General features: G+C 31.0%; 1 protein-coding gene across 1 annotated transcript; it reads left to right on the top strand.

The window, feature by feature from the left end:
• Positions 1 to 15,598: 15,598 nt before the first annotated feature.
• LOC146888845 (uncharacterized) lies at positions 15,599 to 17,014 on the top strand. Its single transcript, XM_085666505.1, has 3 exons — positions 15,599 to 15,772; positions 15,835 to 16,092; positions 16,282 to 17,014. Exons 1-3 carry the CDS (start codon positions 15,603 to 15,605, stop codon positions 17,012 to 17,014), a joined length of 1,161 nt encoding a protein of 386 aa, XP_085522631.1. The 5' UTR covers positions 15,599 to 15,602.
• Positions 17,015 to 17,107: the final 93 nt, after the last annotated feature.

Consider the following 17,107-nt stretch of genomic DNA (forward strand, 5'->3'; position numbering starts at 1 on the left):
TAATATTATAATGCGAGATGGTGAGATGTAGTCTGCGAGGGAGTTTCTAACTATTTTAAGCGTAATTATTCAAAAGGTATTTTAGAAATATATATTCAAAATGTGTACTTAAATATAGCAATTAAAATATTAATTTAATCTTTCAGCTTTAACACCAGGTAAAGTGACTTTAGACAAATATTTATACGATTAAATGTGTAGAAAAAACGGACTTTAAGTTGAAGTAATTTTAAATAATTTTTACATCAGGTAAAAATATACCTAGATATCTTATACTGCTTGTCTTTAGTGTAAAAATATTTAAACATAATTCAGAAAGTATTATTAACTTTAAACTAAATGTAAATAAAATCCAATTTATAAAAGAGAAAATCTTTGAACAGATAGCCCCACGTGACATGGGAATCTGAAAAGGACAAACATACAAGAATATGCACGTGAGCATGGTGTACACGCATGTAATAAAATTAACTCAAACAGTATTTATTGAAATAGACATTTAAGCTAATGCTGTAATTACGACATATTTATTATATGGGGTAGTGTTAATTTATATGTGAATTGAAATTTATCTTTTAAGAAGAATTACGACATATTTATATAGAAGAATGCAATCAAGAAATTTCCTTTTTTTATTTTTCTTAAAGTATTTGCAAAAATATTTTAGTGAAATATATGGTGACATGAATAACGACTTTTTTGTACAATCTAAAATTAAATTATCCATACAAATGCAATTTAAATTTATGTATACTCAAATATACATAAATATAAACTAAGGTTCTATTAAAATATAATAGTTTTTTTACATGTAATGATTACTTTTAAGACAAACATTCCAAAGTTCAAATGGGAAGATCACTCAAAACTCAGGGACATAGAACAAATATTCGAATGTAATAGAAATTCAATATATAATAAAACAAGTTAAAATAATTACTTTTTTTCAGTTGACCCTACTGATATTACTAACAAAAGTCATACAAAAGGGAAAAGAAAAATTTATAAGTAAACAAAAGCTGGAATGATGGATTAAAAATGTTTTCTACATCTTCAACTACGATAATGTGTGATCACGTTTTAAAATAAATGAAACATCGAGAAAATGTTTAAAAAAGAAGAGAGAAGATATTTTGAGAGAAATGACGAAAAGGATAAAAAAAAATAAGGGAGAGAGTGAGAGTGGGGGGTGGGGACAGGGGGTTTTACAACTTTTAAATTCCCAAGTTTACAATATTATTATAAAATTAATATAATAATTTGAATAGTTAAAATTACATTTAATGATAATGTGTAGACGAGAACTTAGGATGTGTTGATGAATCCATGTAATGCATAATAGATTGCGGTTTTTAAAAAGAAATAAAGTTTGTTGTGAAATTGTTTTAAAACTATTAGATTAAACTACTCTTTTGGTCTCTTTATTTGTCATGAAATTTTATTATGGTCTTCAAATTTTTCGTTGTCTCAATTTGGTCATCATTTTCTTAAAAATAATTCAATTTGATCCTCACCGTTAACTTTGACCAAATAATTTTAAAGTCAACGTCACGTGTCAATTTCTGATTTTTTTAATTTTTTTTAATTTTTTATTTTTGACATGTGTCACTTCATAATTGTGTCAAGTGTCAAAAGTGACCCAATTGGTGATGATTCACTAAAATTCAGTAGAGAGGGAGAACTACGTACATACCACTGTATAATAAATTAGCACAGATTGAATCTATTGCATTCACTATTTTTAATATACGATGAAGATAAAGTTTAAAATCTCCACCATCTCTTCTATTTTTAATGAATATAATATTAATTATAAAAAATTATGATATTGTTATTTCTATCATATATTTTATCTAAATATAATACTAATTATAATATCATCATTGTCTATAATTTGTTACATGACATTTTTTTTTAACTTGAGCATTACAATGTGGTTCAGATGTGTATTTTTATTGAACCGTTGCTCATATTATAAAAGACTATGGAGTTCTATTTTCATCACAATCCATAGTTTGGTTTATAAAATTTAAAGGTTTCACCTAATCAACAACTCATCTAAAGATACTTCAGTAGGTAAGAATATTTTAGTATTCATTGAAGACTTGAACCTAAAATCAGAAGGTTAAAAACATTAATATTTAGTTAATGTATGATGTCTTGGTAAAACATAATGCCATGTTTATAAGCATAAAATAAATAATCACTTAATATGTTTATGTAGTAATTCAAACTAAAGCTCAACTTAAGATGGTCAATAAAATAAAATATTTAAAATCAAACCAAAGAATTTAAAACACACACAAAAAAAGAAGAAGGTTAAACTAAAGAAAATAAAGATATTGTAAAAAAAAGATACGCTAAGTTGTTTCTATCACATCGAGTATTTTAATATACGACGAGTGGGTAATAATGAAGATAAAGTTTAAAATCTCCACTATCATCTCTTCTTTTCAATGAATATAATATTAATTATGACAAATAATATAATATATTCATTTATATTATGTATTTTATATATTAGACCGGAGAGCTAAGTTTATGCAATCCCTTCATTCACCATAAAATGTAAAAGAAAAATTCATATTGTCTATAATATTTTCCATTACATTTTTTATTATTTTGTTTTTTACTTGAGCATTAAAATGTGATTGAGACATGGAATTTTATTCAACCTTTGGAAATATTCTAAAAGTTAGAGTTCTCTTTCAATCACAATCCAGATTTTGGTTTATAAAATTTAAAGGTTTCACCTTATCAACAAGTCGTAAAGATATTTGAGTTTTAGGTAAGAATATTTTAGGATTAATTGAGGACTTGAACTTAAAGCCACAAGGTTATGAATTTTTAATATTTAGTTAATGTATGACGTCTTGGTAAAGCGTAATGGTATGTTTAGAAGCATAAAATAAATCACTACTTAATATGTTCATGTACTATTCAAACCAAAACTCAACTCAAGGAGGTTAATAAAATGAAAATTTGAACACCAAATCAAAGAACATACTTTTTAATGTAATCCATGTTTATTTGTATTTTGGCACCAAATGAGATTCATTTACATGAACAAGTTTGATTGGCATAAAATAATATTCATTTACATAAACAAATGGTTAGGATCATATTTGTACCAAATTTTCAGATTTTTTAATTAATGTTTTTAACTCATTTTGATAAGATATGGGGTTCCACCTCATGTGACAAATAGACTTTTAGGATGTTAAATCCAATAAGAAAAACTTCCAGAAAAATCGTCCAAACACTAAATAAAAGTCTGCATGAGAAAAACTTTTTAAAACTTGCTAATAATTAATATAGTAAGAGTTTAGTAAACCAGAAGAGTGGATATTGATAATAATTAAAATCTTTTTTATTTTTAACTGTTATGTTTTAAAAAAAATTATACATATTTTATTTTTCAAATGTTACATTTAAAAACTATTTTAATAATTAATTATATATTTTTTATTCATCTTAACTTAAATTTTTATAAAAATTAAGAAAATGCGAAAACATATACATATATATTAAAGAAAATAAAAGTTAAGTTTTTAAAAACATTTATAAAGTTAACATAGGACGTGGACTTTTCCAGAAATGAGAAAGATAAACAAAGGAGAAAAATCTAAATAGAGATCACATTAGAAATTATTTGAGCAGAATAAGTAAGATATGGTTGAACCATTGGAAATTTAATGAAGGGAATAGGCATGTTTATTTTTCCAAGAATCTTCTTTCACGCGTCACTTTTTTTCATCCTTTCTTCTAACAGAAATGATACAAAATCATGTTTTAACTTTTTTTGTTGTTAAATCAATCAATGGGCGACCGTGACGATCACATCTAAAAATGAAAAAGAAGACGACGACTTTAGATGGGTGAATGGCAGAAAAAACAACTAAATATTAGTGTGAAATCATTTTAGTGGTAACAAAGTTTTCCAAATCAATCCAAATAAATGTATCTAATTAAAATTGTAAAACGTGGGATCCATTTTAATCTTTCTTTTTAGAATTAAGTAATTCAATTCAGTTTGTAGTTTGACATTTTGGAATCCACCAAAATCCAATTAAAATTAATTATTGAAATATTATATATTACTTTTTACATATAAGAGTTGTATGTATAAGAGGAAGAAAAATTAATTTATCTAATTTGATTCTTCTCAATAAATTTGTGACAAGAGAGTAACTTAATATGAAGGTTATTACGACAAGAGTAATTGGTCATAAATAATAGGAATAAAATTTGTTATTAGTGAACATATCACTTATACATGATATATGATACTTTTAAGGATATTGTTTATTGTATTTTACCACTTTTAATTTTTATTTATTTTTTATTTCAAAGGTCTATGTATGTTACTACAACAAATGCTTTTAATTTTTGATATTTTAGGTTTTTTTACGTATTATAATTTGGATGCTAATGTGGGTGACAAATTTAAAATTGAAAATTGTAGTGGTACGCCCAATATTATTGGATTCTAATTAGTAAAAGATCAACTTAATAAGTATTTGTAGAGAGTTACCCACAAGAAGATGTGAATAACTGAAGAATAAAAGTTGGAGAGTAAATATGAGGCATTTTTGTATTTGAGGGTTTTTTTCTACTCGAATTTGTATAAATAGATCCGTTGAATTTTTTTTTTTGTAAAATAAGGACAAGTCGTCAGGGTGGAGGACGACATTACAGGTGGAGTCGTCCTCCACCCTACCGATTTCTTTTTTAAAAATTAAAAAATAAAGTCGTCATCTATAAGACCAGTTTCTATTAGTTTAAAAAGTGAAGTGTCCTAGTAAATGACGACTTCACTTTTATTTTTATTGTTTTTTATGTTGCAGTTATAATTTGTTTTTATAAGATCTGCACTTAGTCCTGATTACTTCTAAACTTCCACGGGAGGTGCTTCACATGAATCACCAAGTGCTCATCAATCCTTATCTCCATCTTTGGTTGAACCCCACTAAGAGACTCCCCATTATTATTTCCCTTGTTCTTGCATTTGATTGAAATCTCGTGCCACCTACCCTTTTCATGAAAGTTGGCTCTTGTGGAGAACTTTTTCTTCCCAAAAATATTCTCTTTCTTCGAAACCAAAATAAAAATAAAAGTGAAGTCGTCATGTACGAGGACAACTTCACTTTTTAAATTAATAGAAACCGGCTTCTCACATGACGATTTTTCTTTTTTTATAAAAAAAAAGAAACTGGTAGGGTGGAGAACGACTTCACATTTAATGTCGTCCTCCACCATGACGACTTGTCCCTATTTTACACTGACCCATTCTTACAAATTCGAGTTAAAAAAGACCCTCAAATACAAAAAAACCTAAATAGTATGATGTACTTTTATACCTCTCAGATTGAGTATGCTTTATTTTTTGGATTTGCATAGTTGTTCTTTCGTTTTCTATCATGAGGTTGTGATTAGTCCCTAATTTTTCAACTTTTTCTTATCTATTTGCATTGTTTTGGGTTGGTTAGAGTTTTTTTAATTCTTAGTTTTTCACTTAGATTTAGTTTGGCTTGAATATATATTTGGTCTCTATTTTTGTTATTTTTATTCGATTTGGTCCCCATTTCCTGTGTTCAATTAGGTCCTCATTTTCGTCAAATTTTAGTCAATTTAGTACTTTTCGCTAATAGTGTTTAAATAGTTAACGTTTTTGAATAGTAATTGCCACGTGTCAGCTCTTGGTTTTTTTAATTTTTTTTAATTTAAAAAAAATTAAATTTTTTTAATTTCAAAAAATTTGTCTACGTGTCAATGCTAGTGCCACGAGTCAGTTTGTGATTGTATTATTTTTTTTTGCTCAATTTAGTCTTGATATTCATTATTTTTGTTCAATTCAGTCCCTATATTCGTTATTTTTATTTGGTTTAGTCCCAAAATTTGTTAAAATGGAACAATTTAATTTTTAAAATTGACATTATTATTAGTTATTTTTGAAATTCAATTATATATTATAATATTTAATTATAAATTGAATAAAATTCTTAGATTTAATTGTTAAATAAAATATAATTATTTAAATATTATTAAAATATAATTATTAAAATTTTAAAAATATATATTAACATTTGTAAAATTGAAATTGAAATATAAAATATTTAATATTTTTATTGCATTTTAGATATTAAAATTTAAAATATTTTATATTTAAATGTTAATTTTACAAATATTAGTTTACTTTTCTAAAATATTTTTAAATATCAATTTTAAAAGTATTTTAAAATATAAATATTAGAAAAAAATTTAATAATTATATTCTTATAATATTTTAAATAATTATATTGTATTTAGCAATTAAATATAAGAATTTTATTCAATTTATAATTAAATTTAATAATTTATAATTGAATTTAAAAGATATAAATTCAAATGTCAATTTTTGAAAAAATATTAATATAATTTGTATAAAAGATATTAATTTTAGTGTCAATTGGAAAGGGACAAAATTGCTTTATTTTAACAAAAAATGGTACTAAATTGAACAAAAATAACGAATATAAGGATTAAATTGAACAAAAAATAATAACACTACCACAAACTGACACATGGAACTAGCATGGACACGTGACACAATTGTGACTTATACGTGGACAATTTTTTTGAAATTAAAAAAATTAAAAAAGAAATTAAAAAAGTTAAAAAAATTAAAAAAAATTAAAAACAAACATTTAAAAAAATTAAAAAACATAAAAAAAAACAAAAAAATCAAGAGCTGACACGTGACATGTACTGTTGAAAAACGTTAACTATTTAAACACCGTTAGTAAAAAGGACCAAATTAACCAAAATTTGACGAAAATAAGGACCTAATTGAATATAAAACGAAAATGGGAACCAAATTGAATAAAAACAATAAAAATAGAGACCAAATGTATATTTAAACCATTTAATTTAGGTCTTCTTAATTTGTGTTAATTAACTCTTTTTAAGTAATTTTTAGTGTAAGTTTTAATTAATTTTAGTTAATAGTAGTTTAGTCTAGTTATTAGTTTGTTTACCTTCATTAACCTAGAGTAGAATAATGTAGTCTAGTGTAGTGTAGGTCATAACATTTACTAATTTCAGCATCATACTTCTATAATCAATTTGAGTAGCTAGTTAATCTTAGTTTCTAATTTCTGTTTTGTTAGATCTGTAATTATGCATTAATAGGATAATTATAGTATTTTTACAGGTATAATTACTGATTTGGTAGCTCAACTTTTTTGTTAAGTTCAATTTGGTACCCATACTTTTAGTTTGTTCAATTTAGTACCCTAATTATTTAAAGAGATTCAATTTGGTCCTCTTCGTTAAGTTGGAGTTAACACTGTGTCCGTACAGGACACGTATCAAGTCATGAAATTTTTAATTTTTTAAAAAAAAAAAATTTCTTTTTTCAAAAAATTTTATTTTTTTTTCAAAAAATTTAAAAACTGCCACGTGTTAGTTTATCATCGTGCCACGTGGCAACTTACAATCATGACATGTGGCAGTGATAATAGTTATTTTCAATTTAGTACCCCAATTTAAATTTTTGGTTCAATTTAGTACCCCAATTTTTTAAAATGATCCAATTTCGTCATTTCCAATCTGAGATCAAATTAGTAACTAAGTTTAATTATAACTTATATATACATGTTAAAATAATTGTTTTGAATTTATACATCAAATCACTACACCTAAATATTCAAATTATTTTACTTTTTACAAGTATAAAAATTTTCATGTGTAAAAAATTACAAAGGTTAAAATGTAAAAAATAAAATAATTTAAGTATTTAGGTGAAATGATTTGATGTATATATTAAAAAAAGTTATTGTAACATGTATATATAAGTTGTAATTAAGCTTATTTACTAATTTGGTCTCAAATTGGAAAGGACGAAATTTGATTATTTTAAAAAATTTGGGTACTAAATTGAATCAAAAATTTAAATTGGGGTACTAAATTGAAAACAACTATTATCACTATTACGTGTCATGATTGTAAGCTACCACGTGACACGATGATAAACTGACACGTGACAGTTTTTAAATTTTTTGAAAAAAAATAATTTTTTTTGAATTTTTTTTTAAAATTAAAAAATAAAATAAAAATTTCATGACTTGACACGTGTCCTATACGGACACGATGTTAACTCCAACTTAACGGCGGAGATGACCAAATTGAATCTCTTTAGATAATTAGGATATTAAATTGAACAAACCAAAAATATAGGTACCAAATTGAACTTAACCAAAAAGTTTGGGTACCAAATCAGTAATTATACCTATTTTTACATCTAGTTAGCTTAAGTCCTTTAGTTTAGACTAAGGATACTTTGTATGCATTTGGATAGTTTTATTGGATAATAAATTTGGTTGAATAGGTAAATTGTAGGTGCAGACCTGGTTTGTAGTTTTTAGGAAATTTAGTCTAGTTAGTGACCTAGCTTAGTCTAGTTTGAGTAATTTTGAATAAATAGTATTTGTAACTTTTGTGGATTAGTGCAATAAATGGAATATAGGCAAGTGCTTTAAAGTTGATACAAGATTGATAATCTAAGAGAACAAAGTGAAACCAGTTAGCAAAGAGGTGACATCTGCACTAGTTTTGACAAAAATCTATGATAGTATTTTTTTCTAATATTCTTTTGATAATGTAATTTTTATGGTTGTTGTAAAGATTTAAAAGAATTTAAAATCTTGTAATATTCAAAAATTTTGACCAATATTATCCTTTGATATTTATTTATATACTTAAATAAAATAATTATTTAAAAATATCAAATAAAATATATAAAGATATATTGTACCAAATTATCTTTTACCATAAAAATATATCAATTATCACAGTCTTTTTGTAAAAAAATAGAAAAAAACGTATGATCATGTTCTTATATGTAATGCTTGTTTTGAATTTTGTGATTTTGATTATTTATTATTCATGGATTTATTTTTAAGATGTCATAAAGTTCTAATCAATTTATTTTCACATTTCTATTAACTTAACTTAAATGCAACTACACTAAAAATCCTCAAAATATCCAAAAAATATTTATTAATAAAAAGTTACTTTTAACGTATTTTTGTATCTTACTAACAATAAATCTAATTATAACAAATTTTAATTAAAATAACCTTTTAAAGCAAAAAAAACTAGTTACAAATCCAGAAGTCAAAAATTAAAGACTAAGTGAGGACATAAGGAGATAAATATGCACCCAATATATGATTTAATAACCCCAATTGAAAGCTGCCAGGAAATGAAAAGAAGATTTTTAAGGAGATTCTTTCAAGCAACACGAATATCTATCTTAAGAAGAGAGATTAAGAATATCGTACAGCTTGAGGAGGAAAATCCGACAAATTATTGGAACAGATTCATCAGTCTCTACTGGTAGTGTTCGAACCACCAAATCCCTCTGAACCACTACCAATATAATACTTTTATGAAGGGCTGCAACATTATGATAGATTGATGATTGATATAACAACTGGAGGATCATTGATGAATGAAACACCAAATGAGGCAAGAACTTTAATTGTTGCTATTGCTGATAACCTGTATCAATACAACTTTGCTAACAATAATGAAGGGCAGAATATGAACTCTGCGAAAACTACTTTCATTGATTTGAGAGAACAATTATCTGAGTTGACAATGATGTCGAGAAAGTATGACATGATATGAAGCAAGAGAATTTAGGATGAAGGGAAGAATATTTCTGAAGCGCAACAAAACAGTGGAATCTATAAATTAAGTGAATCAGTGGCACTAGGTTCTTTGAATCTTCAGCCAGTTGATATTTCTTCCACCAATAATGTTAAAGCAGAGACAGGTCAAATTGATCCAGTAAGCTCTCATGGAAGTACTTATTTATCAGCAAAATGGAACTTTGACAATGGAATTTGGAGATAGCAAACTGAAAATTTGCATTTTCGATGCAATGAAGCAGCCTGGGGAGGGAGATTCTATATTAAATAACCATTCTGTATTTGAATGTGATTTGATGAAATGTGAAAAGATGCTTTGGCTTATTTGCCTGTGAATAATGAGTTAACATAAGATGGAATGGAAGTAATGCTTGCTGAATTATTTGGGTTGTTCTTTCAAAAGAATAAACCAATACCACACAATTCAAGAGTTGATGCGTCAATTGAAGAGCTCTGTTTTGACAGTAATAAATCTTTGAGTTGTTACCATATTGAAGAGACAGTGAATGGAGAATCTGCAGAAAAATTCTTTGAACAGCCGCCTAAGTTGGAGCTGAAACCTCTTCCTGCACATTTGAAGTATGCTTTTCTGGATGAGTAAGGCGTAAGATGAAGTAAAATTACTTTTGAAGGCTAGAATGATATATTCTATTTGAGATAGTATGTGTCTTTAGGGCAAGTTGTGCCAAAAACGTCTGGAATAACCATTATGCGAAATAAAAATAATGAGATGGTACCAACTAGAGTGATAAATAAATGGAGAGTGCATTGATTATCGGAAATTTAACTAGGCCACCAGAAAATATCATTTTCGATTGCCTTTCACAGATCAAGTAGCGGAGAAATTAGCTGGAAAACCATTTTACTTTTTCCTTGATGGCTTCTTGGGATACATGCAAATCCATATTTCTTTTGAAGATTAACATAAGACCACGTTCACATGTCCATTTGGCACATTTGCGTATACTTGAATGCCTTTCAAATTATGTAATGCACGGACCACATTTCAAAGGTGCATGATTAGCATTTTTTCTGAACTAACAGAGGATTGGATGGAAGTATTCATGGACGATTTTGTTAGGTAAACCTAAATGGAAGAAAATTAAATGAGTTGTTTTATGGGTAGTTAATTTGTTTAGGAGTTTTGTGTGTTTTAGAGTGCAAGGTTCATGGGTTTACTGCATTGGTTAATAGGTAATAATTGTGTCTTGATTGCAGAGTTTAAGGCCGAGAGAAGAAAAGCCAAAATATAGTCTATAAATTGTAGTGTTTTGTTTACATAAAAACTACAAGGAAGTGAATAAGTTTATTCACATAAAAGTTTATTTGCTAACAAAGTGGTATCAAGATTCATTTAGCTTGAGTGTTTGAGTGGGAAAAAAAAGAGATAACTAGAGAAAGTTTAAGTGTTTGAGCGTTTGAGAAAAAATAAGAGTGAGATGACCGGTCTTACAAACAGTATATCCCTGTCTAAGTTGACAAAGGCGGTCAACAATGACAATTGGAGCCTCAAGATTAAAGCTCTTCTTGGCTCCCAAGAAAATTGGGAGGTTGTTGAAGATGGTTTTGAAGAACCAACCAACACCACGAATTGGTCAAATGCCCAGTTGAAAACATTGAAAGAAGCGCGTGTGAAGGACAAGGCAGCTTTATACATCCTGTACCAAGTTGTGGATGAGTCCGACTTTGAGAAGATTGCAAGTGTCAGATCTTCAAAAAAAAGTGTGGGACATTCTAAAAAAGGTGTATAAGGAAAATGATTGAGTGAAACAGGTGAGGCTTCAAACTCTCAGAAGATAGCTAGAGAGCATGTGAATGAAGGAGACAGAAGGAGTAGTCGAATACATTACTCGTATTGAACTCGTGACGAACCAACTCAGCAGAAAAAGTTGAAGAAGCTACGTTGATGATGATGGAACATATCTCGGGAGGCGAGCATAAACAATTGGAGAACTCAGCAAAACAGCCAAGTAGTGTGGTGAACTCAGCAAAACAACTGAGTAATGTAGGTCGGTTAGACAATTGAGTAGCTCAGAGAGGGACAAGAAAAGCTCGGATGGCCCAATGAGGGGCATGGAAAGCTCAGATAATCAGAGGAGTTGCCTTGACAACTTGCATAACTCAGTAGAGCATGTGGACAACTCAAAAGGAGATTGGTATTGTGATATAAAGTTTATAATAAGATAGTAAAGAACTTGGTTAAAAACAAGATTGTCGCTGAAAATGTGAAGAGCAAGTATGCTACAATGAGAGCAAGTCAACTACGAATATAATGAAGGACCCGAATATTAATGAAAGTAGTAAGCATGGTGCAAACTGCATGTGACAAAGTCGGGACGAAGGGTAGAAAAACTTATATAAAGAAGAATTTAAGTTTAAGGGAAAGTTTTGTTAGATAAACTTAAATGGATTAAAATTAAATGAGTTTTTATATGGATAGTTAATTTGTTTAGGAGTTTTCTGTGTTTTAGAGTGCAAGGGTCATGGGTTTATCGTATTGGTTAATAGGTAATAACTGTGTCTTGATCGCAGAGTTTAGAGTTTGGAGATGAAAAACCAAAATATAGTCATTTACATTAAAAATACAAGGAAATAAATAAGTTTATTCACATAAAGGTTTACTTGCTAACAGGTTTTTGGATCCTCATTTGAAAGTCGTCTGAATAACCTGGTGAATGTCCTACAGAGATGTGTAGAGAGTGATTTGTTTCTCAGCTTTGAAAAGTGCCCTTTCTTGGTTCGAGAAGGAATAGTGTCAAGACACATTATTTCAGATAGAGGTATTCAAGTGGATAAATCTAATGTGGATGTGATATCTTATTTTCCGTATCCTACATCTGTGAGAGGTGAGATCTTTTCCTGGTCATGTTGGTTTCTACTGCCGCTTTATTAAGGATTTCAGCAGTATTGCTCTACCATTATCCAATCTACTGAAAAAGGAAGCCAATTTTTAGTTTGATGATATAAAAAGGCATTCGCAGAACTGAAAAATAGACTCACAATGGCATCTATTATCCAACCTCCTGATTGGAATTCAGCTTTTCAACAAGTTTCCCCACATTATTGCTTAGATTAATTCAGCTCAGATTAATCATACCCCCACTGAAAAAGAGTTGTCGGCAGTTGTTTTTTCTCTTGATAAATTCAGGCCCTACTAAATTATGCAAAGACAGTGGAAAATTTCTTGAGAACAAATATTTTTCGCAGATTTGGTATTCCTAAGGCTGTTATTAGTGATTAGGGGAGCCATTTCTGTAACAATGTCATTGCTTCATTATTCCTCAAATATGGAGTGGTTCACAAAGTTTCTACAGCATATCATCCACAAAGTAATGGATAGGCAGAAGTTTTTAATAAGGAAGTTAAGAAATTCTTGCTGAAAGTTGTTCAACCTGAGAACAAGAATTGGAGTCAGTACCTTGATGAAGCACTATGGGCACAGTGACCAACATACAGTTTCGGCATGTCAACATTTAGAGTGGTTTTTGGAAAACCCTTTCATTTTCTTGTGGAAATTGCACATAGGGCTTACTGGGCTGTGAAACGTTGTAATCTGGATCTGGAAAAAGCAGGAAAAAAATAGGAAACTAGATTTGCAAGAGTTGGAATATATTAGGCTGGAAGCATATGAAAATTCCAAGATATATAAATAAAAAACGAAGAGGTTTCATGATCTGAAAATTTTGAGAAAATAATTAAGAGTTGGACAGAAAGTGTTATACTATAATTGGCTTAAATGGTCTTTTGGTCCTAGTTTAGGACGACTTTTTTCACTTTGGTCCTACTTTTGAAAATGTTTTCAATTTGGTCCTACTTTTCGTAATTTTGTTTCAATGAACTCCTTTTCGTTAACTCCGTCTAAATAGTTAACGGAACAGTGCCAGCGTGGTGATTATGTGTGACGTGGATACTGTTCAGTGACGTGTCCGTTTGCACTATGCTGACCATTTAATTGAAAATGTGGATTTGTTTAGGGTTAATCTCTGATTAAATTGGGTTTAGGTTTAGGGATTTCGTCGTGGCACTTTGAAATTGTGGATTTGGGGGGCAATTAGGGATTTCGTCCTCGCTCTTTGAACTTGTGGATTTGGGGCTCGCATTAGGGATTCTGGCATCCAATTTCGTCGCTCATCTTTGCTCAATCGCTGCGGAGGGAAAAAGTGATCTCATCGTGAAGGTATGTCGTGCTTTAGGTTATTACTGATTGTCGGAATTGATTGGGTTTAGTGTTAATGATTAGGGTTTTGTATAATCGGTGCTGCATTGTTTATTGTTTTCGTTGGTGACCCACCATTTTTAATTGCTTCTGTTGTCGCTATCTGTGGTGGGTGGGTTTCATGGTTACTTGTCGGTTTGTCGGTTTGTCGGTTATAGAAAGCGTATTTGTTCCCCTCATTTAAACATTGTTTACCATTTGCAGGTTTTTTTGTGGGTTTTTTTGTGTTTCCAATGTCTGATGAAAGGTTTGAGGTTGTGGTCCACCACCGTGGTGAATTTGCTAAAAATGAGTGGTGTAAGTATGTTGGTGGAGAAACTACTCATTGGTCATGCGATCCTGACCACTGGAGTTATTTCGAAATATTGGGGTCTCTTAAGGAAATGGGGTATCATAGCGTAAAGGGATTATGTTATTGTGTGGAGATGTTGTTGCACCCTTTGAATGATGACAGGGGTGCACTTAATATGCTTCATATCGCAAGACATTACGGTGAAGTGCATATGTTTGTTGTGCATGGAGTTGATGAGGCCCAGGTAGATGATAATATAGTGGAACCTGAAGGAGATGATGGGAGACCTGTAGAGAGTGGAGAAAACAGTCATGCTGTTAGTGAATTTGAGGTACTAGGAACTGAGATTGTAGTCTGGTCTGCTCCACCTGAAGATGTAACTTCTGCTCCAGTTGATGATGCTAGGAACGAAGACACTGAAATTGGATCAGATGAAGGTGAAGTGGTTGACAGTTTAAGGAGGTGTGGTGAAGAAGAAGTGAGAGTTAAGAATGTGGGCACATGTGAAGAAGAAGTTGGAGGTGAGAATGTGGGCACAGGTGAAGAAGAAGCTGGAGTTGAGAATCTGGGTACATATTAAGCAGAAGTTGGAGGTGAGAATCTGGGTACAGGTGAAGCAGAAGTTGGAGTTGAGAATGTGGGTACAGGTGAAGCAGAAGTTGGAGTTGAGAATTTGGGTACAGTTGAAGCAGAAGTTGGAGTTGATAAAGGGCTGGATAATGAAAGGGATTGTGATGATGAAAGGGTTGAGGTTGATAGTTGGATTGATTCTGATGCAGACTGTATAGGAGATAGTGATGGAGACGAATGGGGTTGTGGTAATGGAGGTACTGAAGGCGTAGTTGATGTAGAAATAGATGTTGATTATGGTCAAGGCGAAGTTGGTCCTAGTTCACAAAACCATGATAGTGAAGACAGTGCAAGTCAATCAGAAAATGATGGTAGGAGTAGAGATAGAGGACTGTCTGATAATAGTTGGGAGTCAGAAGAGTTATGTAGCATTGAAGGCAGTGGTAGTGAGACAGAACATGATGGGATGAGTGGTTATTTTGGTACATTTAAGAAGCCTAAGTCCATGGCTGATTACAAATGGGAGGTGGGGACAACCTTTGTGGACAAGGAACAATTTGTTGATGGGGTACGAACGTATGCTGTTCATGCTGGTAGGAACTTGAAGTTTGACAAAAATGACAAGGAAAGAGTGCGGGTGAGATGTTTAGGGGCGCAAGGAAAGTGCGACTGGTCCCTTTATTGTGGATTTCTGGTTATATGTTTCCATATTTTTTTGTGTTCATTGTTCTTCTATTTCTGTAATATGAAAACTAACTGACTAGTATATACACAGGGTTTGCTTCCTGCCATACAAGACCTACTGCCTGGCGCTGAGCAAAGGTTTTGTATGCGCCATTTGTACAGCAATTTCAGAAAGAAGTTTGGAAGCAAGCAACTAAAAAGCTTGATGTGGAAGGCTGCAACCTGCACGCACCCAAGAGCATGGGAAAGAGAAATGCATAACATTAAAGAAGTGAACGAGGAAGCCTTCAAATATCTAATAGCAATACCACCAAGGTTAGTTAGCAATATCACTGATTCTCCACATTAACAATGGATTAACAAATTTGTATTCGCAGATATTGGTCCAGGTCTAGGTTTACCATGCAAGCCAAATGTGACACGTCGGTAAACAACATGAGTGAAGCCTTCAACAGCGTAATTGTGGATGCAAGGTCCAAGCCAATCATCTCAATGCTGGAAGACATCCGTTTGTATATTATGAAAAGGTGGTCCAAGAATAGATCCAAGGTGCAGAAGTACGAGGGAGATATATGCCCTAAAATACGCGCCAGATTGTCCAAAGAATCTGAACAAACTAAGTATTGGATACCAAGGTACTTTCGAATGTGGTCCTACTTTAGGTTTAAAATTTTTCAATTTGGTCCTAGTTTAAGGTTAAGTTCTTTTCAATATGGTCCTAGTTTAGGTTTAAAATTTTTCACTTTGGTCCTAGTTTAGGGTTAAGTTCTTTTCAATATGGTCCTACTTTTGGTTTAAAATTTTTCACTTTGATCATCCTGCAATTGGTCAGGTCAGAAGCTGTTTGAAGTTAGGCATGTCTCATTAATTGGAGACAAGTTCACTGTCAACATAGAAAGCCAGGAGTGCAGCTGCAGGAAATGGCTCATTAGTGGGATCCCATGCTGCCATGCAATTGCTGCACTGAACTTCCTCAACTTGAAGGCAGAAGATTACATTCCACATTGGTTCAGACGTACAACATATGAAGAGATATACAACTCCATAGTTCTTCCTGCCAATGGCCAACTTTTCTGGGAAACATCTGCCTTCCCTGATGTTCTACCACCACTTAAAAGAAGGCTGCCAGGGAGACCAAAGAAGAAGAGAAGGCTGGAAGCTTGGGAACTTACAAAAGATAATACTCAAATGAGGCCAGGTGGTCATAGAAAGAGATGTTCAGTTTGTCGTGCACTTGGGCACAAGAGGAACAATTGTCCAGCACTTCCTGTCCATGGCTGTGCAGAACGTCCCACTGAAGCTGCAGCAACACAACCAACTCAACCCACACAAAGTGAACCACAACCAACTCAACCCACACAAAGTGAACCACCACCAAGTCAACCACCTGCAACACCCACTCCACCTGCAGCACCAACCCCACCAATTGCAGCACCAACCCCACCAGCACCAGGACCACCACCCAACACTGCAGTACAACAGCCAAGCCAACCATCTTATGGAATTAAAAAGATGAGGCCAAAAATGCAAATAAGAAGGCCACCACGTCCATCATGAGATTAATGAATGTATTTTGGGAGAGGGAATATTTTGTTATGTATTGTCAATGTGATAATTGGAAATGATGATGTACTTTAACAATTTCTGGAT

The sequence above is a fragment of the Vigna unguiculata genome, chromosome 1 (genome assembly GCF_037176805.1).
Source record: "Vigna unguiculata cultivar grain cowpea cultivar isolate G323 ecotype 2 chromosome 1, ASM3717680v1, whole genome shotgun sequence".
NCBI classification, from domain to species: Eukaryota; Viridiplantae; Streptophyta; class Magnoliopsida; order Fabales; family Fabaceae; genus Vigna; species Vigna unguiculata.